Here is a 25,508-nt window from a genome sequence, read left to right as displayed (position 1 = left end):
CTCAAAGGAAGGAGGAGAAATATCAGATATGGCGGGAGGCGACTGCATATGTATCCCACATGGGGATCTAATCATTGTTTATGCTTATTGTACACGGATATGCGCTCGGGCCTTTCTCAGATGTCGAACAGTCACCTTTGACAGAGTTGTGTTTTAATACAAATATTAGTGCTGACAAGCGATTCAAATTTTGGAACGAATATGATCATCGCTCGCTCATAATATAGCATGAAGGAATTGTATGACGTTTGAAAAAACATGGCTGATTGCTGACCAGTGTGGCCAAAAATGACGTCCGTCCAAAATAAGGCTAATCACTACTATGTTAAAAAATTATAAAACTGTACGCTAATATTTTGATGCTTGCAATAACAACAAACACATTTTACGGCCGATTGTTGTCCAGTAAGGCGCTTATAAATAAAATGTATTATTATTATTATTACTGAACGCGAACCGAACTTGCCTAAGTCATAGCAACATGAATTAAAAAAAAAATAATAATTTCAAAACAACACATCAAGCTAATGTTCTGATTTTCCCAAAAATATGGCCGATTCACAGTGGAAATGGTCAAACAGGCCACCGAAGAATGCATTGTGTAACTTCGGGCGAGGAGGAACAGAACAAATGAAAACATTGTCTTTCATTTTAGATTACGTCAGATTGTTGCCCAATGTGGCCACATACTGCCAAAAACGACCAAAAACATACTATCATACAAAATATAATTTTTATGATGTTATGACAAAAAAATAATATTGTAGATTGTTAGATTGTGTTCTTTCCAGGTTGAATCACAACATATTCTAAGATTGAAAGTAAGCCAAAAAAAAACAAAAACAAAAAAAAACAACCTTGGATACCAGCGGAGGTTGCAACTCAACAAACAGGTTTTTTTTGTTTGTTTTTTGGTGGCATCTAAACGCAGCTAACCGCAATCCGGCTCTGTGGGATCTGCATAAATTGAGGGCTCGGGGAATTGCGGCATTATGCATATTATGTCAAGGGCTGTCACCGAGAATCAAGGGAGACGTCCATCCCGCCGCGGCTAGGCGCTGCTAATTATTGGATCCAAGATAAAAATGGCTTCTTAGCGCTTTGAAAGCCAACTGTGGCCAAAGAAGAAAAAGGAGGAGGGGGAGGGCAGGGGGTGGATAGAGAAAAGCAGCCCAATTTGGGGAGCTACTGGGTCATAAATCGATGGACGGGGTGGGAAACCTTTGTGCCATTTTTTTGACGCGAGAGTAGATTGGTCACAACTGACCGGCTTTTGCGGGGGTGGAATAACAGGATGCTGGCAGGGGAGATAAGTATCCATCCGTATGTATTTTCTGCGGCGCTTATCCTCGTTAAGGCCATCGGGAGCCTTTTCCCAAGTCAGCTGACTCTGGGCGCGAGAGAGAGAGGGGGGGCTGGGGGGGGGTCCAAAAACGTACAACGTTTTTTTTGTTTTATTTGAGTTATTGTTATTTGTTTTATATCAAGTTATTTGAGACATGGCCTCAATCGATGCATCTCACCCGCTTTGTATAACGGACACCGTGAAATCTTATTAAGGCAAAGCACCTCATTTAAAAAAAAGAAAAAGCTCCTGGATGCTTACTTGACAAAAGAAATGTGACACATGTCGACCATATGGAGCAGAGATGATGTAAAATTTTTGCTGGCGGGAAGTGGGGGCGGCGGGAGGGGGGGGGGGTGCTCTTGATTTATCCTTTTAATCAAAAGAGATGAACACTTTTTTTTAAAAATTCACTTCATCCACTGTTTGTGCTCCAAGAAACACACGCACACATTTTAATGGACGCAATGACTATAATGTGGACCTTTTTTAGGATGAGTCTGTTTAGCTTTTTTTTTTTTGCTCAAAGAGACTTCTTGTGTAAGAGGTGGGAAGGGGAGGTGTGTCTTACCATTTTCTCAGATGTACGCCGTTTTCATTCTCTGGCCCGTACCTGCAGAAAATGGCAGTTTTTAAAACGGGGGCGGGGATGGGCGGGGGGGGGGGGGGGGGGAGGGATTTCGAGGCAGCTCATCGCTGCTCGTTGGGTTGTAAACACAGCGAGACCATAACAGCGCAAGTGGAACGCACAGTTTGAAAATTCAAGCTAAACTTGACGTGGAAAGAAAAGATTTTCTTTTGGCTTTTTGGCGGGATGCAAAAACAGCACGATCATGATGATCGCTCAAGAAACAATAAAAGATCAAGGGGGGCAAAGTTCGCGACGCCGAGTGCCGTAGTGACGAAACTCGTCCGTACTGCCGGTTGAACAGGCACCGACTTCCTGTGAGACTTTTTAGCGTCGTGAGTACCTCAGGTATGAATTCAACAAGTGGGCTTTTTTTTTTTTTTTTCTTGTGCTTTTGTTGTGATGCCAACACAGACGCAAACGATTTTGGACAAGTGTGACCGCAGCGGTTCAGGATGGGAAGTGGGAAATCAAGTGGACTTCACCGCAAAAAATCTTATGAGAAGCGAAAACTTTTGTGTTTTATTCCAGTCCAGTCCGTTTGTATTGAACGTTTTCAAACATTTATTGAGGTACACATTTTAACTTTTTTGGATTGAATCTTAATTGAACCCTTTGAGGGAGAGCAGTCACTACAGTGGACAGCTTGTCAGGTTGCAGGATGCATGAAAGGCCTAAGTACCATTTTTTTTTTTCTTCCCTATCCAAGCACCGAGCCACTGTATTTCGACATACGAAAGCAGTCGATGCATCCCTTTGACTTTGGAGGTTGCATTTTGTTTTTTGGTTTTTTGGACTAGCGATGACCTCATCAACTTGTTTACGCAAGAGCGTCTCTTAAGACGCATCGAAAACGAGGTCAGCAGGAAGTAACGCTGAGCAGGCAGACAAACAAAAATGTGCAAAGCGCCGAGTCGCAAGAGAGAAACGACCAAACTAAGCCCAAAGGAGGCGTGACGTGGACAAGATGGCAACGGCGTAGGAGGGCGAGCGACGGGCAAGCGGGTGCGCGAACTCACCCGCAGCTGATTCCTGGATCTTCTCCCGCTTCCGCTTCTTCTTCTTCCCCTAAAAATATACAGAGGAACGCATAAAGTGTGGCTCCAGCACTCACGTTCACTAGACCACTCTGATTGGCTGCTGCTGCTGACTGTCATGTTCACTCATCCCCTGCCGGACATCCCGCCGCCAAGCCCCGTGTACACTCTGAAAGCCCGCTGCCGCCAAACAACACCACAGCTAAGCTAACACGGAACTCCATTTACAAATATCTTTCTTTTTGAACCAGTCGGATTTTTGATTCACCACTGTGCGCCTTCTCCAGCTCTCACCGTGACGTCGGCATTTTCTTGATTGGTTAGGCTATGTTTTCACCCTTTGATTGGCTGAGCTTAAAAAGTCAAGTCAAAAAATGTCGATGCACCTCCGCTGGTCTAAACATGATATTCTGATTGACGTTGAGTTTGTGGAATATGAATTAGGCAGGAACATGCACGCATTTGTATCCATCTCAGGTGGCGGCCATTTTGCCACTTGCTGTCAACAGTAATTGACATCACAGTGCCCCAGCTTGCGGTTGTCACATGACCTAACCCAGAGAGCAGGTGAGCCGTGATTGGTCGTTACCTAAGATTGATCTACAAGGGAGGATGATATCAAACGTGATTAAAAATAGATTTTCAAGGCGCACTTTTCAAGAAAAACTGGACTTTATGAGTCTAGATCAACCAACATGGTTGATAGGTGCTCGATTCGACCTGGCAAGCGACCGGCGTATCTGAAGCTCACGCGCACCTAAATTGTCTCAACAGTGCGCCCTGCAGTTGTCTCGCTGACCAATCCGCTCAATGACAACTCCCCGTTTTCTTCTCAAATTTTTTTTTTTTACCACCCCAGGGAGATGACATGGGGGGTAGAATATAAGTATAGATTCTCATGGTTCTAAAATATGAGCAGTACTTTTGCCCCCCCCCCCACCCTCGCTAATCCATTTATTCACAAGCTAATCTGCCATCATAGAGGAGACTCACACACACGGTCGGGGGTGCTCGAGGAATACTTGAAACTGACAGAGCACACCATTCATCACAACCCTTTTATTTTTATAGCTAGAGAGATAGCTATCTAGCTAGCTAGCTACTAAGCTAGTTAGAGAATAATCTTACTTAGCTATCTAGCTAGCTAGCTAGCTAGATATAGTGAGCGTTTTTACTTTTAGTTTCAGTATACCGTGGCTGGCTTCTTTTTCGCTAAATACCAATATCTCAAACATCAGTGAGGAAATGTCATTCAGTAAGTCATTTGGCGGCGCAGCAACAGAGGCAGGAAAGGAGGGAGGGTGCCGTCGATGTCCGAGGGGAGGCAGATAAACACCACAAAGCACTTTTCGTTTCAAATTCCAATTTTTTTTGGTTACTTATTTGGGCCGGTGGTGGAGTGAACGTGAGTGCCGGAGCCACACTTTTCATAAAGGCTGGTGCTCTCTCTCTCTCTCTCTTTCTCTCTCTATCACACACACACCCACGCACAGGTTCGTAGGACGAAGACTTCAATCCAACTTTTTTTCTTGGATATGTACAACTTTTTCTTATACACATATACACATTTTGTCCTCAAAAATATAAAAATATTTTCTCTCGAAAATACACTTACATGACTCTTTTTTCGTAGTATTATGACTTTAAAAAGTAAAACCTTTTTTCTTGAAAAATAAGATTATTCTCTCGATATGACATCACTCGAAAAACTATACACATTTTAGAAAAGTAAAAATTAACTCTAATAAAATCAATCAAAAAAAGTCACATTTTTATCTTTAAAAGTATTGTTAAAATATTGATCACTTTATTTTAGTACTATTACGATGTCATTTCAATCTCAGGAATATAATTTATTTTCTCAAAATAAACATCTTTCTTGCAAATGTATGATTTTTATCTGAATAATATCCAACCTTTTCTGAAAAAAATGTTGGTTCTCAAAGATATACAACTTCGCTAATGTCATATTATACTTCACAATTGAAAATATAAAAACGTTTCTTCTCGAAACCATGCAAATGATCTAAACACTCACTTTTTTCACCTCAAAACCGTACAGTACATCACGCTTGTAATATCTTATATCGTGTATCATATATGATTGTACTGCCACACGCAGGCTAATTGCACTGGCAGTTGCAAGAAAAAGTGACCCGACAATCTATCCAACGCTATGAAGTACACGTTAGGCTGAAATAAAGAGCCCGTCCAAATGGAGTCCAGTAAGCATGCAGGGCTCTATTGAAGGGCCCCTGTTTTTTTTTTTAACTTATCCCCCCCCCCCCCCCACACACACACACACACACACACACGCACGCACACACACACATACACACCGAGTCAAGCGCGCGCACACACATACACGCACCTCTGCAGAGCTGTACTGTTGGTACTTACATAGTTGTCTCGGGCAGACCAGCCTGGGTAGAGCTGCATGTGGAGCTGCCGTTCCTTGCGGGCTAACTCGTAATACTTAGCCTGCTCTTCCCGAGATAACGCATGCCACTGTTTTTCGCACAAGAGAAGAAAATATTGTCAGTTATTGCACCTTTTGGTGCTTTTGAAAAAAAAAAAATTCAGTGGAAGAGAAGACAAAACATTTGGTGGGAGGAAAAGCGATTACAAAGTGACGCACATGAGAGCAACAAGGAATATTAGGGCCAACCGAAAATGAAAAACAGACTATGAGACAAAAGGTGTCATTCTTGGGGGATAAAAGTCATATAGTTTTGAAATTGAGTGAGTGAGCGCCCCCTACCCGCCGTCCCAGGATCTGATTGATGGCGGCGCTCTCCTTCAGCGTGCACTCGGCCACCACATTGGCGCGCATCTCTTTCATGTAGAGCATGAAGGCGTTGAGCGGCTTCTTGATGTGCGGTCTTTTGGGCTCCTGCTCCTTTCGCTGCTCGTGTTGCGGCTTCCTGGAACCAAAAAAAATACATAAAGAGGCTTACGATATCATTGGCGAAAGACAGGGAGATGGTGCCAAAAGTGTGAGAAAATGACATCCGGTTGCGGCCGCCGTACAGTGTGTCTGGGCTGTGACAGGATCTCCAACCACATGTGCAAGTATTTGAATCATGTTATGTGTATCTCTTATTCACGTGGCTATCGCAAGAGTCCCCCCCCCCCCCACAATCCTGTATGTGCCCAGCCATGCCTTATGGGGGGCAAAGTATGGGAATTACCCCACCCTTCCTTTATGCTTTCTTTTTTTGTCTGTTCCATCCCATTCCCTCGCTGGGTGAAGATCCAGAGCCACTTTCAAGTAGCTGGTGTTCCTTTTTTTTTTTCCCCCCTTGCAAACTCTCGGCTGGGTTCCAGCAACTAGAAGCCACTCCAGTCGCAAGGCTCAGTTTGTGTCCCCAGTCGTCACGGTAACATAATACAAACACGCCATTGACCCAGCAGTATATCAGGCAGCGTGTTTGTTTTAATCTTTTTCATTTATACATGTAGAGAAGTGCTTAGACAAGCCTAAATTGCAACAACAGTGGTACCTTGACTTACAAGTGCACCAAATTACACAGAGCCCAAGCTTACTGGAAAAAAAAAATTATTGATGAAAATACGGAGTGAATTTGGTTTTTAATCAAACTACATGACTTTGACTTGCGCGTTGCAATTTAAGCTCATGTCGCAGAATTTCACAACGCGAAATACGGAAGTTAAAACACTTTGGATTTTTTTTTTTAAACACTCACCGTATTCTTTATCCTCTACCAAAAATGACCAATAATACTGCAGCTTCCTGAGCCTTCAGACGAGACCGTCTTCTTCGTTGATTTTTGCATGTAAGTGTTTTTAATGCCCCCTGGTGGCCAAGGCGCACACATCCGAAACCAAGGTACCACTGTAATCTAATTTCTCACCAACACATGGAGTCTCTCTCTCTCTCTCTCTCTCTCTCTCTCTCTCTTTCAGCTGCTGAACTGGGGTGAAACTTTCTAATAAGATGCCAAGATGACCGTGGTTAATGCAGCTATCAGCTATCGCCACTTCAGGGTGCTATCAGGCGTGTTGCGGTATCATCTGGGACCAGGATCTGTTGCTGGCTGAGTGCAACCTCACCATCCCTGAGGCTGAATGAGCCCCTTGATCAAGCCCTAGCCGAGAGATAAGATGCTCACTTCAAGGGTCGGCTAGTTTGTTCCCGGAATGGCGAAAGACCTGAAAGTGATACCGCGGTGAAAGTGGGCGGGTGGCGCTACTCACATGTGCATGATGTCGGTTTCGTGCAGGGGCTCGTGTTTGACCTGGGGGTTGACGATGGCCGGGTGGGGGATCCCTGTGGCGTGAGGGCCCGGCGGTCCCGGGACCATGTGGTGTGAGAACCTGCAACGTCAAGATTTTCTGGTCAAATATTGAGCAACTGGTTTCAAATCGAGAGCGTGGGACCAAAACAGTTGAGATCGACTGATTGACCGATCGATCGCGTCCATGTTTTAGGGATGGACTCACCATCCCAGCGGCGGCGTGAGCTGTCCCACTCCTCCGGGAGACAGCGAGTAGAAGTTGGCGATTTCTGGTCCCGCATGATGCCTGGACATTCCTACACCAGAAACAAAAAACACAAATGTCTGTGATCGTCTTGTGGTTATTGACATAAATCAGATGTGTGTGCCCCGTTGTTCAGTTTGGAATCATTTCAAATGTTGGGCTTTCATCAAAATGATGAGTCTGTACTAGAGCTGTCATTGACCAATAGAGAGCAAATTGATGAATTGGATAATCATTCATTTTGCATTATTGAACAGCGAAATGTGTACGTGGTGGGCGGGTATTGTCGTCATCCACTTGGGGTCGCCGTCCTCAAATTCCACCCTATAATCTCAGTGAGTGTGTTTGGCTTTAAAAAGGTGAGGCTCGGCTTGGTGAGTGACGTGGGGGGCGGCGAATCAGTTGATAGGATTAGCTTTTGGTTATTTTTTCTTTTTTTTGCCCCTTTAAGCTTACAGGAATAAAAGAACATTTGATTGTTTTGCGAAACTTTGTCTCGTACTTTCTACGTTAAAAAAAAAAGGAGAAAATTTTCATTTATGAGGAGCGTCGTTCTTGACCTGCTCAACGTGTCGAATGTCTTCAGGTAACTTCTGCTGTGCAATGCTGTGAACCAACATTGACTTGACTTGACCATTTTATTTTTGAGATAAAAAAAAAAAAAATTCCCATCATGCTGATCTGAGCTGAACTGAACTGAGTTCAACTGCTGGGTGGGAACGGCACCGAAATTGGAAGAAAACCTTTGCTGAGGAAGGTAAAGGCAGGTGAGAAGAAGTGCTCTTTCAAACGGACTCTGCTTCTTCATCGACACACTCGTGTGCAAAGCGGGTAAATGCCTGCAGATTAGCAGCACGCTGTAATCCCTCGCCGGAGCCGCAGCCGCAGCCGCAGCCTTTTCTCCCCGCCTCCATCTCTGTGGTCTGAGGAGTCCTTCCTCCTCGGTGAAGCAGTGCGAGCGGGGGCGGGGTGGGAGGGGGCTTACTTGTAGTTTCCCAAAGCTTGTGTCGCGGCGCTGGATCTATGGCGTGCGTAGCGCTACCCCCTGCCTACTAATCCAACCCCTCCCCACCCCTGCCCCAAGTGTCCTTCGAGCCCTCCCGAAGGCATCGGAGAAGGAGGCGGGAGACGCGGCGTGTTAACCTTGTCACTCACACCCCGAAGGTGCCGAAGAACCCCCCCCCCCCCCACCCCCGAGCTTCACGCGTTCACGTTGACACCCGGCATTTCCTTTCTCGCCGTCAAAACCATCTCCATCCCGATCACAGTCACTGTTTTATGATTCCGTTTAGTTTTTTTTCAGGATGGCGCAGGGAGGTTTCGACGGCAATGTTCAAAGGCCCTTCCGCTCGACCGTCCGTCCCGCCCATCCGCGCATCCCGTAATGAGACGATCCGTGATTGTTCTTCATAATTAACGAGCGGATCAAAGTGTGAGCCCGCTGAGGGGGCCCGCAGGACGCCGCTGCTCCGTCCTTCGCGGAGAAGACGGATTCCCATTTTGGCAGATTTGTTTTAGCTCATAAGCACGTGACAGTGGTTGAGTTTCAATGAAAATAAAAATAGGGGGGGGGGGGGAAAGGGTGTTGAGTGCGTTGATTAAAAAAAAAAAAAAAGTTATTTCATCGTGACATAAGAAAATAATATGGTATTTTTTTTTTCTTTGAAAGGGTTTTATTTTTCCAATTTCAATTTTGTAATTGGCTGGCAAGTTACGCATGGGACTGGATTCTGATTTCAGCAAGACAAGAAACAGGGTGTGTGAAATATGCTCCAATTATTGATGCTTGGGGTATTTTGATGGGGAAAAATGCCTTAAATTGCGCATAAAATGCACAATATGCGCACTCTGGGTATATCTAGTGTATGTCGAGTATTTCTGTAACAATAATTTGATCTCCTTAAAGGCTTCGAGTTTGACGGCAGAGTAAAAAGCTGCTCTTCTCTCAGCACGTGTCACCAGGTTTGCGGCAAACTTCATCAACTGTACGAGGTGGCGGCGACGTTTCTGTTCCGCTGTGATCGACAGCAACTATTTCCTGCTTGCAGGATGCCTCTGAAGACCGATTCCCTCTGACAGATGTGGAGCAAGCGCGGTTTTCTTTCGGCGTCTCGGCTGCCTTCATCTCACTTCCACCTTGTTATTTATAGGCGCTCCCTCTGAACCTCATCATCATCATCATCATCATCATCGCCAGCATCCCTGTCTGATCACTCTCCCGCTTTTCAAGTGAAAGAAGAAAGGTGAGGAGGAGGGAAAAAAAAGATAGACAAAAAGGTGCAGGAGAGCGGGATGAAAATAAAAGACGACGGCGGCCTCGCTTGATGTTGCGACGGAAGACGCGAGGAGGGAAAAGGGCAGCGCGATGTCCCGCGGGCGCCTTCAAATGAGTTTGGCGCGGGAACCAAGGTAAAGACGGCTCGGATGTGTGACAGTTGAGTTTTGTTTTTTTTTGACAGCGGACGCCAAAGTACACTCGAGTTTATTTTTAGCGACTTCACCCTTCAGCCTCTCTTTCAACTCGGAAAACGTCAAGGAAGGAGTGAAACATCACTTTTCTGTGCGTCACTTGCATCAAGATGTACGAGTTCTTTTTCTTCAATATTGCACTTGTGATTTATTATGCAGTCATTTTTTTTCAAAGTCCTCTTCCCATGTATTTTTTAATTATGTATATATAATATACATACATACATATATATATATATATATACACAGTAAAAAAAAAATAAAATCCTCGTCTCACCCCCCCCTCGGGTGGTGTCCGTCCCTCATTCAGCTCGGGTCCTCTACCAGAGGCCAGGAAGCTTGAGGGTTCTGCGCAGTATCCTTGCTGTTCCCAGCACTGCACATTTCTGGACTGAGATGTCCGATGTTGTTCCCGGGATCTGTTGCAACCACTCATCTAGTTTGGGGGTCACTGCCCCGAGTGCTCCGACCACCACAGGCACGACTGTCACCTTTACCTTCCAGGCTCTCTCCAGCTCCTCTCTGAGCCCTTGGTATTTCTCGAGTTTCTCGTGTTCCTTCTTTCTGATGTTTCCATCACTTGGGACCGCTACATCCACGACAACGGCTTTCCTCTGCCCTTTATCTATGATCACGATATCTGGTTGGTTCGCCATTACCATCTTGTCAGTCTGGATCTGGAAGTCCCACAGGATCTTCGCTCTGTCATTCTCCACCACCTTCGGAGGTGTTTCCCATTTTGACCTTGGGGTTTCCAGTCCATACTCCGCAAAGATGTTTCGGTAGACTATGCCAGCCACCTGGTTATGGCGTTCCATGTAGGCTTTCCCTGCCAGCATCTTACACCCTGCAGTTATGTGTTGGACGTATATATATATATATATATATATATATATATATATTACCGTCTTTCCCGCATTATAAGGCGTTTTGGAGTATAAGGCGCACCTTCCATGAATGGCCTATTTTAAAAGGGTTTTCATCTATAGGGCGTGCCACATTATAAGGCATTTAGAATAGAAGCTACAATAGTGGCTGCAGTTGCGCTATGCATCCACTAGATGGATCCACGCTAAAGGGAATACAATACAATACAGCTTAATTTATAGAGCGCTTTTACCACCGCTGCAGCTGTAACAAAGCACTTTAGAGAACATTTAAAAGATGACGTCCCAGAAATCAGAATATTGATCCATATATAAGGCGCACACTGGCGGCTTTTGAGAAAATTTAATGCTTTTGGGTGCGCCTTATAGTAAGGAAAATTCGGTGTATCAATACAATATTGTGGCCGATCTCCAGTGCCCCGATCTTTAAAGAGCCTGACCTGCCGCTTCCAATTTTGGCCGATCCCAACATTATACAGACTATACACCTTTAATGCTCCAATCAAGTTTTACTAGAAAACATTAAACATCACCCATGAAAGAATACAAACAGGTTGTCTTAGCTACACTTCTCTAAATTACAACGAAAAGCGTACAGTCACCGCACAGCAGAAGAGGACAGTGGGTGAGTTTTTCACAACTGTGTGGAGGCAGATGAGATCGGTGGACAAGATCAGTTTTAGTTTCAGGGACTGGCTAATCACTGATCCCCTAAAATTAAGGGATTCGGCACTGAGAACGGACGATCGACCGGTGTCAAGGGTATTCTGAGATGTCGGGAGCAACGTGCGTGTGGCGTACCTTGTGGTTTGGTATCTTGAGGGTGATGACCGGAATGGGAACCTGGGGCGAAGTGCTCGTCGCTGTACGTGATCAGCGGGGTGAGCGGGTGGACGGCATGGGACGGCTGCACCACGGGAACTCTGTTGGACTGCGGAGGAGAAAATGAAACGATCGATTTGACATCACCGTATGCAAGACTGTATGAGCATTTTTTTTTTTTCAGGTCGACATAATTTCCTGAATATTTTTGAGTAAGGGGTAGTTTTGAATCATGTTCCACAGAAAATGCCAAATGGCATTTCGGGACTCGGTAAAGGTTGACTGTCTGACACGGGAAAATACAAACTGCCTTTTGGACTACGGGGAAAAAATGTTCAAATGGGAGTATGCCGCAGAGCGGGATGCAAAAGCGAGGGGTCTTTCAGACGGGAGATCAAAGGTGGTTATTAGCCAGTGAATAAGGGGAGTTCATTTCAGGGGGGGGGGGGGTGAGAAAGGTGGGGGAGGCTTGGGAAGAGAAGAGAGAAGTCTGCAACGAGGGGCGGAATCAGCAGCCCACACCCCCGCTTCTCAATATCATCGCTGACTCACAGCCTGCCTTTTTGACAGCTTAAATAGTCCCGAGCCAAGCCCTGAAAAGTTGTGGCCGGACTCTCCCCCGCCCCCCCCCCCCCCTCCCATCCCCTCCCGTGGCTCCCTCCCTCTGCAAACAGTGCTTACATGCTTCAACAGCCGTGAACACATGGTAGCGCTTAGCTACGCTAAAAGTACACTGCGCAAATGGAGCCCAGACCTGCACTGCGGCACGCCTTCACATCCACGGGATGCAGATTTCCAGGAGAGGCGTCTTGAAAACTCAATTTTTTTTTCAACGGTCAAGTGAAACTAGAGGCTGCATTAAAAAGAAAAACAAGGGGCGTTCGATATCAGGTTTATTCAGAATGATACATTTACAAGTACGTAAAGGAAACCGGAGTACCCGGAGAAAACCCACGCAGGCACACGGTGAACATGCACACACGGAGGCCGGCGCCGGAATCGAACCTCGCACCTCTGTACCGTGAGGCTAACGTGCTAACCAGTTGACACCGTGCCGCCCCTACTTTTGACATATGAAATTTAACCCTTCGAGGGACAGCGCTCACTACATATTGCCGCAGTTTAGCGCCAACAACTGCGGATGAGGACTTCCTCGATGTCTGAAAAGTTTTTTATGCCTTACGTATCGGTGGCGGCTTTCAACAGCCTCCACGAGTACATGATACCTAAAGTAAGGCCGGTATCGGGCCGATACCGATAGCTGGTATCGTCTTTCACACAGCTGCTACATCACACATTTGTAAGCGATGGTGTTTTAAGGGTTTTTACAGAATGCGGGCAAGTCAGGATGTGTCTGAATTTGTGAAAGTAGCAGCTGTTTGAAGCTTAATAATTACCGTGATATTTATGCTAATTTCCTTGAACTCAACGCATGTTAGACTTAAGCTAGTGGACTTTAGTAGACACTATTAGAATAAGAATAAGAAAACCTTAATTCGTATCACAATGGAGAAATTCCCAATTTACAGCAGCAAAGTTATGAAGAAAGTAGATCAAAAAGTATAGGAGCTGCTGTAAAGGCAGCCACTCACTGATAGAGCTTGGTTTGACATTTTGGGGTGTAAATCAACAATTTTTGTGACCTCTTATGCGTGGATAACTTTGTGAAAGACTTACAAGGTCTTTTTATTTCCTCAATGTGTTGTTGTACGATGATCTGCCTTCAAAATGTATATTTTGTGGTCGGTGTGCTTCGTGCATATATTCCACCGTCACAGGCAAGTCTGGAAAGTCGACCCGGCAATAAACAAGCATTCGCCGTAGTTTGAAAAATGCAGCAAAAGATCTAGAAAATTAAGTGGACCATTCAGGAACCGTCAGGTAAAACTTGTGTTTCCAAACCGTTACAAAGCCAACGCACATATTTTCCACACAAAAGACAAGCAGATCGACTCCGCACCTTCCGACATCTAGCGAAAGAGCATTCAAGTTGTTCTGCCTGTCACTATACGCCATCTGCATAGATAGATGAACTAAGACAATAAATAATAATTCCGGGTCCCCCCCTTCAGTGAAATCGGATTATTCCCCTCGACACAAATGATGATCTCCGGGAATCACGCCTTTATGCAGTCAAGTCATTACACTTAGTGCCTGGTTCTTTTCTCCGAGGGGCGGGAGGGTCTATTTAAAAGAGGCGTTTATTTGTATTAAGTCGATGACACCCCAGGCGACTAATTTGGGGGCACGCTGTCTATCACGGTATGGCAATAAGGTTCTTTTTAGACGTGTTTCTTTGTTTTGGTGGTGCGTTCATGGTGAAGTGCCAAGGCGACATTCCTAAGTGCTTAGCAGATGAGGCTAGCCAGCGCTTGCTCGCCCAATCCTGACACACACACACACACACACACACACACACACACACACACACACACACACACACACACATTTGGACTCGGGGGTGACTGGAATGCGTGTATTTCCCAGAACCCCTCGCAGACTGGCACAGCGCTCAATCCGTAGACCCCCCACCTTCTGGGAACGTCCCGAGCGGGAACTCGACGCTGCTAGCGTGCGGAATACAATCTTGGCGACCACATGACGCTGCTGGTGTGCCACACTCATTACTGGGTGGAGAATGGAGCGGCTCCTCCTTAAACACCGCACGGAAACATTTCTCGCCTTTTTTATTTTTTATTTTTTTGCATCGCTGTTTTGAAACACCGACACGGCATAGGGGGGGGATCGAGTCAACCCAGATGATTTTCCGATTTCTGAGGTTGTGTCTGATTTGTGAAAAAAAAAATGCAGCGTGCTGTCTGTGTGTAAGGGTCCATTATGATTGTCTGGGGAGTGTGAGAAAGCCAGTTGTGTTGAAAGCAATTGAAAGCCCCTTTGCATGAAAGCTGTCATTTTTCCCGGATTTTCATGATGTCACCGTTTTGTATAAATGGCCTACAACACGGAATTGGCCAATAAAGTCAAACGGGCCAATTTCCATCTGGGGATAGCTGTGCTTTGAGATACGAGTTTAATTTATTCCATGATCACGCTCATAACTCAAAACACCCAGATCACAAATTGTCTTTTGTGATTGAAATGAATGCAAAAGCCATGAATCTGTTCCCGCCTTCCTTTCACAAAAACAACCAAAAAAAAACCCCCCAGTTTTTTTTTAAATAAGGAAAAATGTCACTCGATAATGTACTTGATAAAAACATACAATAATGATTAAAAATGAATGAATCCGTTTTGTCACACCACATCAATTGAATTCCGCTGCTGTCTTCCACTTTGGCCAGTTTGAGACAAAGACAGATGATTATATTGTTCAAGGAGACGTTACAAATTATTTTTATTCTGAATTATTAAGCTGCATGTGATTGGCTGCTGCATGTGGTCCTCCTGTGTGCAGCGGCCAATCATATTACAGCAGGGCGTGTAATATGATTCTTGGTCATTCTGCATCGGATGAAGGATATACCGGATAAACGCAAGTGCTGTTATGTTGCCAGTTTACATATTGTTGCTGCACCGTTTGTTTTCAATAAGCTGCTTGCAGAGTCAAGACTGCACGCAACGGTAGTTTGACATCGTCGTTCTCTCGATGTCTTGACATGGTCACAAATCAAATCATCACTTTGGAAGATGTGTCGCTGTGTGAAAGCGCATGATTATCTTGATTAATCAACGCTACATTCCTTCTTCAATTATGCCGCAACTCTGCGTAAAAGAAATCTGCTTCTATCTTCACATAGGTAAGCAAGGTTGTCTCATCAAGGCGAAAGGCTAATCACTTAGCGTGGGAATCCTCACTTTGGGATGGGGGGGCAGGCCTATTAACCCTCGAGGAGGAGGCGACCGGTACGTGCCCTCACCAGGGGCTGCGCCTACACTGACATTCGTCAGGGTGTGGGAATAAGATAAGAAGTGGCTGGATTATTATCTTTTTAGCTGGGGGTCAGTAACGTTTGTTCAAATGATCCAGGCGGAAGAGGACGGCGACCCTTACAGTAAAAGCAAGAGCCCGACCCACAGAGCACGGAAGCCCCCCTTTTGTTACAGCTTGTCCGATGGGATTTCAGTCAGCTTGTTAATAAAGGGCCGCCCTATTGTGGTGAAGTCAAGCGAGGAAAACAGTCAGGCCTCTGTGACCAATACGCACATTTATGGATACTTGGGTGCGCATTTGCAGCCACAACAGCCAATTGACGAGAAAAGCCGCCAATACAAAACAGCGGCGCACAAGCCGTTACAGGCGGTTCTCGGTTTTACAACGGAGCTCCGAACATACGGCGGCAACAGAAGCCCAATTTGTACTTTGAATATTAAAAGCGTGTCACACCCACCCATGAACATTCTTGTTCAACGGACATAACGGGAGGGTTAAGCAACTGTGTTGTTTGAATATGCTCGGGTTAGGTCAACTTCATTGACGATCATTGACGACGGTTAATTTGATGACCGTATTTTCCGCTCTATACGGCGCTTCGGAGTACACGGCGCACCTTCAATGAATGACCTATTTTAAAGCTGTTTTCATATGCAGGGCGCCCTGCATTATAAGGTGCAAAAAAACAGAAGCTACAATCGTGGCTGCGGTTGCTTTATGCATCCACTAGATGGAGCTACACTCAAGGGAATACAATACAATACAGCTTTATTTCTATAGAGCTTTCACGACCGCTGCAGCTGAAACAAAGCGCTTGACAGAACATTTAAAATACGATGTCGGAGAAATCAGAATATTGATCCATATATCAGGCGCTTCGGATTAGAAGGCGCACAGTCGGCTTTTGAGTGAAAGTGAATGCTTTTAGGCGCGCCTCATAGTGCGGAAAATACGATAAATTACTGGGATTGGGGGGTGTACAGATAAGCCACTATTTGCACGTTTTCATTTCCAAAACGGGCCCAACAACCAAGCAGCATGGGAATCCGCCATCCACCGCCAACTCCCCGGCTGTTGATGAACCAGCTCACATGCTTTCCGCACACTCCATTGTCGCTGCAGGCGCGAGGAGTCCTCATTGCATATAAATTACAGAAGTGGGAAGTGATTATTATGAAGAAAAAAAAAACTACCCCCCCCCCTTCTCCTCCACTCAGCAGAAATTGTATAACTGGGTACAAAAGCTGTGCTGTGAGATGAAGAGGGAGAAGCAAGTTAGCCAACGCTGCACGAACGTGCACGTGGATTCATGCTCGACAACCAGCGCAAGGAAGGCTGGAATCTTGCGCTGTCAAAGAAAAATAAAGGATTGAGAAAGGGGGAAAAAAAATGAACCATTTCCTTCCCCACCCCAAATGGAGTCGGTGTGCCAAGTGTGTGGTTGCCCGTGCTGCAACATTTTGGAGCGGCTCCCGCAAGAAGCCGGCTCCTTGCCAGCTTCAGTTCCGCACAATGAATTTCACTTCAAAAACCACATCTGAGCACTTCTGTTTCTGAAGGGCCGGCCAACGCTCGATAGGAACGACCAAACGCAATGCTTTGGGTATTTTTTATTTTTATTTTTTGTCAATCCTAGCCACCTCGCCACTCGTTCACTCGTGGAAAAATACGAATACTGGTAAGGTGTATTTTTTTCGGTTAGCATTAGCTTACTTTGCTTCTTATTTTTTATTTTTTGATTAGACTGTTCACAATGTTAGCATAGCTTTGGGAATATGTTTTGATAGAATGAAGGCCCAAGCCAATGAAGGCTAAAAAGAAAAAAAAATTGTAATCAGCTGACATGCGTTCAGGGCTCTCACCAAAACCAAATGGCTACTGTATACACACATTTGTGCATGCGCACGTGTGTGTGTGTGTGTGTGTGTGTGTCGGGTTAAATCCTTCTAAAAGCGATGGTCTTGAATTTACACCCCAGGGATAGATTTTGATCCTGAAAAAAATCCCCCTTTTTTCCCTTAATAATAATTCAATAATACAGTTCAAAGATGCTAAATATGAAATAATCACCGCAAGTTGCATATCATGAACATAGAGGGCCAGTGCCGGTTCTGGCAGGGACCCCCCCCGCCCCCGCCCAGCCCAGAAAAAAAAACGTATTGATGTCGGACCCTGTGATTGTTGACTGCAGTGTTCTCGCATGTTGACACCCTTGCACTGTGAACGTCAACACTGTGATCTCAGCGCCAAACCGGAATCGGTCCCAAAGTGTAATTACAGCATAACCTCCACAGGCTTCTTCTCCGCACTTGGCAAGAAGAAGAGTGTGCTGGGAAAACCGCTGCTCGGTTCCTGCTGTCAACTTGCAATAAAATGATGCAATGGAGGAAAACCCGCGGGAGCTGTCCAGATGAGCGCACCCACCTCACGCCGAGCCCTTTCGATAGAGCCGGCATTTTCTCAATCTGCTCTGATGAATCTGTAAATTTGTTCACTTGTTTATTGATGATGGTAATACAGCAGCACAGTAAGCGATCGCCCGACTGGTGAACACTTTTTCTGGGTGATTCACATTTACGTAAAAGTATGGGAAAACCTCATGGCCCGAGGGCCGAATGACGAGGACGCCGCTTGACACAAATCCAACTATTTATCGATCGACACACATCTGGTAGAGGTCCCTCTTAGCCAATGAGCTGCCAGGAAGGTGCTCGGTAATAGCCAATGGCAGAGCAGCTACAAGTATGTTGCGTTCAGGGAACTCGGAATTGCGAGTAGCAACCCAGACTGGATTTTTACCTTTCGTATCTTGAAATTCCTCGAGGCAAGATTTTCCTGTTGAGGCGTTTCGTAACTTGAAAATTTCGTATGAAGAGACGTTCGTAAGTAGAGGTACCATCGTCTAGTTTGGCTTCCACAGATTAGGCACAATCGACCACTTCGCAAAACTACAGCTCTCCACCGGTCCCGGGACCAAAGCACGCCAGTTCTCGGAATCTACTTCTCATCACGGGAAAGATTTGAGAGCCGCCAATGATATCGGAGACAAAAACTGTGGACCTAGAGTTAGAACGGATTCCAAAACCGTCAGCAAAGAGGTTTGGTGGGAAGGTGACGACTAGTGACGCCATTATTACCGAGTGGGAAAAAAAAAGCGACAAAATGACAATCAGGTGCATACCTGTCAACTTTTCGGAGCGCTAACCTGTATAAACTACCAAAAAAATCCTTATAAAGAGAAAAAAATCCTTATAACATACCAAAGCATTTTATATGTCAAAATAACGGCAGAAAAAAAACCCACGAAATTTTCAATGATATTTATTGTAGATCTCCATAATACAATGTCTGGCCGAAGTATGCAATGAATACTCTGCTGTTTTCAACTAGGAACCACGTGATTTACTGGAAAGTTACCAGAAATAAAAGCATTCGAGTAGACTAGCACCATTCTGGGCAAAAGCAAACGGAACTACCTGTTAGGGGGAAAAAATAAAAAAAATAACGGAAATTTTCAGAATCCGTATGATTTGTGCGATACGGCCATATACGTAAGATTCACCACAAAATCCGTATGAACTATGGCTAAACCGTATGAGTTGACAGGTATGCAGGTGCCTCAGAGTACACTGCGGAAACTTGTTCAGAGCGTGAGGGCGGTTGATGATGCGATGGTCTTGCGGCACACGTACGGGCATACAGTGAACACCGACAGTCTGGGACTTTTTCCGGATCCTTGTTGTGGATAAATGGCACTGAAGGGGGGCACGGGGGGGGGGGGGGGGTATCTGAGTCTGAGTTAATGGGTTACAGGACATGCTTTTGTTGGGTTTGTATAAAAATAAAATAAAACTCGACATCTGGCATGCAGCAATTTTGCAGGGGAACTCGGTATGAAAGATTTGTGCTCAACCGTTTTTCAAACAGGGGTTGCTGCAGCTTCATGCGAGTTCAATTCGAGACTTTTGAATTTCATTTGCAAATTAAACTCAAGACCGACTCCGACAATGTCCCCACTGTCCCGCGTTGCCCAGAAATACCGCAGCACATGAATAGCGTGCGTCCGCTCTTAAAAGAGCCCAAAGTGGACGAAAACCACATCACTGCTTTTGTTGGTTCTGCTATCATGACTGCGCGATGTCGCCGCGGGAGTCATTCGGTCAGTTGTTCTTAAAAGAATGTTCACTTGGATTGGGATTCAAGACAGTACACAGCCAGAAAATGTGACTTTTCATGTGTTGACATGTTTGGAAACGTGGTTGATTTAATGTTGAATTTAACTGAATGTAATTTATGGCTTTGTTTTTAGTTTCAGGAAGACTTTTTTTAGGATCCACAGAGGTCGGAAAGTGTCCGGTCCCCCAACCCCCCCAGGGAAACGCTGACAACACGGTGCAAAACTAGAGCATCCCATCCTCCCCTCCTCCACTCCATCTTTGCAAACCAGTAGAGACCAACCTGAGGAAGCTTAAATAAATAACCAATTACCATTTTGTGCAGCGGGTCGAACCCCGGCAGCTCGGCGCGTACGGCTAACGAGGGAACCACATCACTTGGCAGGGACGTCTCTTTGTCCAGGGGGCTTCATGTAACCAAACCCAATTAATGGAGAAGAAAGCCCCGCCGCAAGCGAGGTGCGGAGGAGCGCCACAAGCCCGGGGGGGTAATGAGTGGAACAAGCAGAGCCGAGCGTTGGGACCCGAGCGGAGGAGGCTACGAATAACAGGAAAAGCCTGCCCTGGAGACAAATTTACATCTGTGAAGACACCCCCTGATCTCCTGCCTCTCTCTCTCTCTCTCTCTCTCGCTCCCTCACTCTGCATTTTAATCGTAAATCCTGCACGCTAGTCAAGAGTTGACGCTGAAGGGAAGCGCTGGCACTCAAGGCCGAGGCCAGTTGGAGAGGGAAAAAAAAAAAAGTAGACAACATATAAAAGGGGATGAAGGATCAAGTCATAAACTCCCAAGAGTGATTTGGATTTTCTGTAATATGTTTGGCTAACTTTTACAGCTCAGGATGGCCTTTCACGAGACTCAAATTTACGACTAAAATGTATCATCGGATGGAATCGAATGAGAAACAGCGAGCGAGGAGATTCTGCAGGGCCAACTGTAAAGGAGTCATTATGTAAGAAACAATAATAGTCAACAGCATGATTGTAAAGTATATAAAGGTGTGAATCTTTGGGCAACTTTAAATACTATATGCACACGTGAAGAAAAAAAACTACATGAACGCAGTAAAAATGGACAGCTGTATTACTGGTTGCTGGGTAATATGGCTGAGAAATGTATCATGATACAAGTGGTTCGTATCAGTCGATACTGAGACATATTGTTTTTTTTTTTTTTTAACCAAATCACAATTTTAAAAAGTATTGAATGGGTTAAAAATCAACGATAACACAAACAACTATCCAGAGGAAAAATACCAGGGAGTAAAACGTTAATCGACAACGTTTTTGTGTACATTGTAATATAGTGTATTGTGCAATGTTTGTTGTTGTTTTTTTGGGGGGGGGGCGCTTTTGGCTTGTCCCAATATATAGTCATTCCAATTTATTTAAAAAAAAAAAGAATTTATTTCCATTCGCTTTAATTATGGTTCATTTTGTTTTACAGTAGTACATAAATATATATTTTTTAAATAATTTTAAATACGAGTAATTTGGGGACGGAATGAATGGAAGGAAACTCAAGGTGCCACTGGATGATGCAGACACTCATGGCAACCGAAAACGAGTATGATTTACACAATAGCAAGCACAGCCAAAAGCGTTACTGCAATGCTATTACAGTATTGTTGGAGGTAGCACCACAACTGTGTAACGTATGATAAATTTCAGGCCCCGACCCCACAGCAGTGGCGTGTTACGCTCGATGTAGGAGTGTCAAACGCGGTCACGCTCCACGGCACGCCTTGAATGAGTCTACACGCCAGCACAAAGGCGCTATTAACAGCCGAGTGTCTCCAACAGCACGAGATGGATTACCCATCATCCTCCAGCTGGCAGGAAGCGCGTGCGCTCCAAGCAAACCGAGCGTGCTTCCATCGCTCTCTCTTTCTGTCTGTGGCACCGATGAGCTCAACGAGGAGAATTTGTGTGAAATGTGCCTGGCCCAGATGAAGAAAAAAAAAAGGCTCAATCCGCTTTCTCAAAACAGTGTTTCCACTCTTAATTTTTAGATGTCACAGAGCTTCTTAAAAAAAAAAAAAAAGTGTGTTGGGGGGAGGGGGACTAACTTCGGGGTACAGAGATGGAATGGTACAAATATTCCAACTGGTTCATGTGATGTCACAGTCAGTTGACAAGTGAGTCTTTAAATTGATCCATTTCCTTATACTACGACTATATTAAATATGTACGGTACATAGTAAAATAATATATCTTTTATAATAGAAAAAATACTATCTATATTAAAATAATATAAATAAAATAAAATATCAAATGGTAGTATTATTTGATAAATAATGAATCAATAAGTAGAAAAGAACACACAGAGAAGAAATACATTATTTTAAAAATGTCAATTGAAAGGTAGAAAGATTTTGTTTTGTTTTTTTAAGAATTTGGGTTAAAAAAAACTTCCCAATGCCTTTCAAATAAACATAGATTTTCTCTATTCAAAGAAATCACCTTTAAATAAAATACATAAGACTACATATGCAGAAAGAATAAAATAAAACAACATCACATGAGATAAAAATTGTTTGACTCACATTGTAGAAAATGTATTATTTTTATTTTATCTCTTCGAATGTCCGGCACTCCTGTTTCCATTCCAGTGTCCTTCAACCACCATCTCCGTTTTCTTTCTCATATGACTAATTAAATTTTTAAAAAATCATTTTATTTCAGGGGCGGCCCGGTAGTCCAGTGGTTAGCACGTCGGCTTCACAGTGCAGAGGTACCGGGTTCGATTCCAGCTCCGGCCTCCCTGTGTGGAGTTTGCATGTTCTCCCCGGGCCTGCGTGGGTTTTCTCCGGGTGCTCCGGTTTCCTCCCACATTCCAAAAAAAAAACATGCATGGCAGGCTGATTGGACGCTCTAAATTGTCCCTTGGTGTGAGTGTGGGCGTGGATGGTTGTTCGTCTCTGTGTGCCCTGCGATTGGCTGGCAACTGATTCAGGGTGTCCCCCGCCTACTGCCCGGAGACAGCTGGGATAGGCTCCAGCACCCCCCGCGACCCTAGTGAGGATCAAGCGGTTCGGAAAATGGATGGATGGATTTTATTTCAGTAAACGGGGACCTCCATGTTTGTGGGGAGCTGAGTAGGTCCAAAGAGGGTTGTTCTTTTGGCCAGCTCTGGAGTGCAATTTTAAAGATGGTGGCGGTGTGCACACTGATCAAGCACCATGTGGAAGTTGGCCAACGCTTGAGTGTTGCGAGTGGGCTTTGGGGAGGGGCAGCATGTGTGGTGGTCTGGCAGGAACCGAGGGCGAACTGCGGGACGTTCACCGTGCGGCGGGGCACGGGCCTTATTATCACAGCGGTGCCCGGTCACATCAAAGGTAGTGCGGAAAAGGCCAAACATTGGGCTCCAGTGCAGCCATCGACATAGTACGCAAGCTCACACTTAAATACCAAAAAGCGGACCACACACCTACGGACACTAATTTGTCCAATAAAAGATACAAAGCGCTGTTAGCTTTGGGACACACTAACCAAAACCATTGCTAAACATCAAAAAAGGTTTTTAATTCGGAAAAACAAAACAAAACAAAACAAAAAAACCCTCAAGATTATTTATTGTTCGGTAGATGTGGTTTAGATCGAAAGTGAAAAGCGAGCCCCTTTAATGTGGTTAGCAGTGCTCCAAATAGTTAGTATTGTGGTAAACACACGTAGTTAGCAACCCTGCTAACAAATCAAATGGTGAAACACACATTTACATTTATACATCAACAATAATTTTGTTCGAATTTTGTTTCCAATACATTAAAACAAACTCAGGCAGGTGTTGGGCTGACAACAGGAAACACTTGTTGCATATATTTAAAACTAACCAACTTGCTAGCTAGCAAGCTAAAATGCTCGTTTCCGCATAGCATACTGTACACTGCATTGTAATTTTGCAGTGTACATAACTACTTTAACTATTTTTGAGCCATAATGTACTACTGTAACTACTAATGAAATACAATTTCAAGTAATGTCATATTTATCTAGCTAGTTCACGAACAAAGTTTTGTGGAGTGTATTGCAAAGCTTTGTAAAGCAATCGAATGACCCTGTTTTTTTGTTTTTTGTAGTTAAACTAAATGGTAACTAGTAACAGTGGTGGTAGTAGTACTACTACGAGTAATAGTAGTAGTAGTAGTAGTCATGCTTTCCATAATTTAGCAGTTTGTTGTTTTTTTTAAACAAGTTTGGGCATGGCATTTTGCATTTTTTGTTTTGTTTTGTTGTTTTATTTTATGGAGTAATATATAGTTGCTCCATGTTATATCATAAAGGGTTCTTCTATTGAACTGTAAGCATCACTTCAATTTGTTTTGGTTTTTGGCAAATTAAAGGGTAAAAGACGAAACCCAGTCTAGACTGCTGGCTTCCGTCTACTTTGGGCTTGGTGGTTTTGTCGGAACACCGCATTCAGTCAGCGTCGCATGCATTGAGCATGTCAAACAATGGCGGAAAACAAGCAGAGGGAATGTGCTCAAGATCATACAGGAGTGCAATATGAAACAGCCGAACATCTCAGGGGGGGCGCTAGCTGCATTTAGGCCGCATCAATAGCTAATTGCCGCGATCCAGTGCCTGTTTTCAAGCACGGGGAATGTTAATCTGGGAGCTTTAAATTGGATCTCCTTCGCAAAGCTCGACCACGTGCACGGCGGAGGGAAATGTTTGGAGCGCATTGGAGTTTTCTCCCCCGATTCAGCTGCCGTTATTTATAGAAATGTTGCATGATTTATCATTAGCAGCAAGGCTGAGTGAGTTTGCGGCGCCGACGTACGCGTTAAACGAGGCCCCGAGAGGTGCACCAAAATAAAAATGGCAGCACCAGCAAACTAGCGTGCTAGCCTTCGCACAATCAGAGCCAAGTGTTTTGACTGTAAACCAAAAAAGAGAAAAAATGTAAGTTGTTACAATCTTTTTCCCAATTTTGAAGTGGTTATTTTATACATTAAAATAAAACGAATTACAATGACCTAATAATGAAAAATGCATGAAGTTTTTTTTTTACATATGTCGTGAAATAAAAACTAATGAATTTAAAAATGATATCATAATAACAATAAAAATGATAATACTTAGACAATTTTAAATACTTTTTACACATTCAATAAAATAATAATTTTTAAAATAATACAAGATTACTTCAGAACCATACTAGTAAATGTAATTTGAATTGTATGATTTTAATATATACAAATAATAAAAAAATATATTACAATTTTTGATTTAAGATTAAATAATAAAAATAGGAATATGATTTTACAATACAAAAATGTTTTATTTCTTAAAAATAAAACATTTATTTTCATAACTTTTTATGTGTTTACATTTTTCCGCCCAAAATCACAACACAGGTTGGTTATTGTTTAATGAAGCTTTAAGAATGAATTAATGAAATTGTTGAAATCAAAACAAAATAAAATCGGAAATACTATGTTATCCCCATTATTTTAATGTAAAAGTACATCATATATGACGAAAATGGAAATTCTTGTTTGTTGTTTGATACGAAATTTGTATTTGCTTCTTCACGTTCAGATGGAAATCAAACTGGCGAGCACAAGCTAATTAACGTGCTAGCCTTCACCCAATAACAAAAGCGTCGCGAGCGAGGCTGCCTCGCACGAGCAACAAGAGCGGATTTGCCTGCGACACCTAGATAGCGCGCACCCCCACAACCCTGCAGCCTCACTTCCCTCGAGTCTCAGCTCGTGCCCAGGTATATTCTCAGCATGAATGGCTGT

At 44.2% G+C, this 25,508-nt stretch overlaps 1 protein-coding gene across 2 annotated transcripts in view; it reads right to left on the bottom strand.

Annotated features, from left to right (window-relative positions):
* The window catches only part of lef1 (lymphoid enhancer-binding factor 1), a 54,901-nt gene that overhangs the window by 6,620 nt on the left and 22,773 nt on the right, over window positions 1-25,508 (bottom strand). The window contains exons 4-10 of one of the 2 annotated variants that reach the window (XM_086121169.1): window positions 11,671-11,800; window positions 7,475-7,565; window positions 7,229-7,348; window positions 5,772-5,934; window positions 5,411-5,518; window positions 2,993-3,041; window positions 1,917-1,958 (exon numbers count right to left, since the gene is read on the bottom strand). In XM_086121169.1, coding sequence (XP_085977295.1) covers window positions 1,924-1,958; window positions 2,993-3,041; window positions 5,411-5,518; window positions 5,772-5,934; window positions 7,229-7,348; window positions 7,475-7,565; window positions 11,671-11,800 — 696 coding nt within the window. In that variant the 3' untranslated portion in view covers window positions 1,917-1,923. The remainder of the gene's footprint in view (window positions 1-1,916; window positions 1,959-2,992; window positions 3,042-5,410; window positions 5,519-5,771; window positions 5,935-7,228; window positions 7,349-7,474; window positions 7,566-11,670; window positions 11,801-25,508) is intronic. The other variant, XM_086121171.1, reaches the window with a different exon arrangement.

This window comes from Hippocampus guttulatus, chromosome 9, assembly GCF_054856545.1.
Source record: "Hippocampus guttulatus isolate MCC_2025c chromosome 9, RoL_Hgut_1.0, whole genome shotgun sequence".
Lineage (NCBI taxonomy): Eukaryota > Metazoa > Chordata > Actinopteri > Syngnathiformes > Syngnathidae > Hippocampus > Hippocampus guttulatus.
This window is presented reverse-complemented; position numbering and strand designations above follow the sequence as displayed.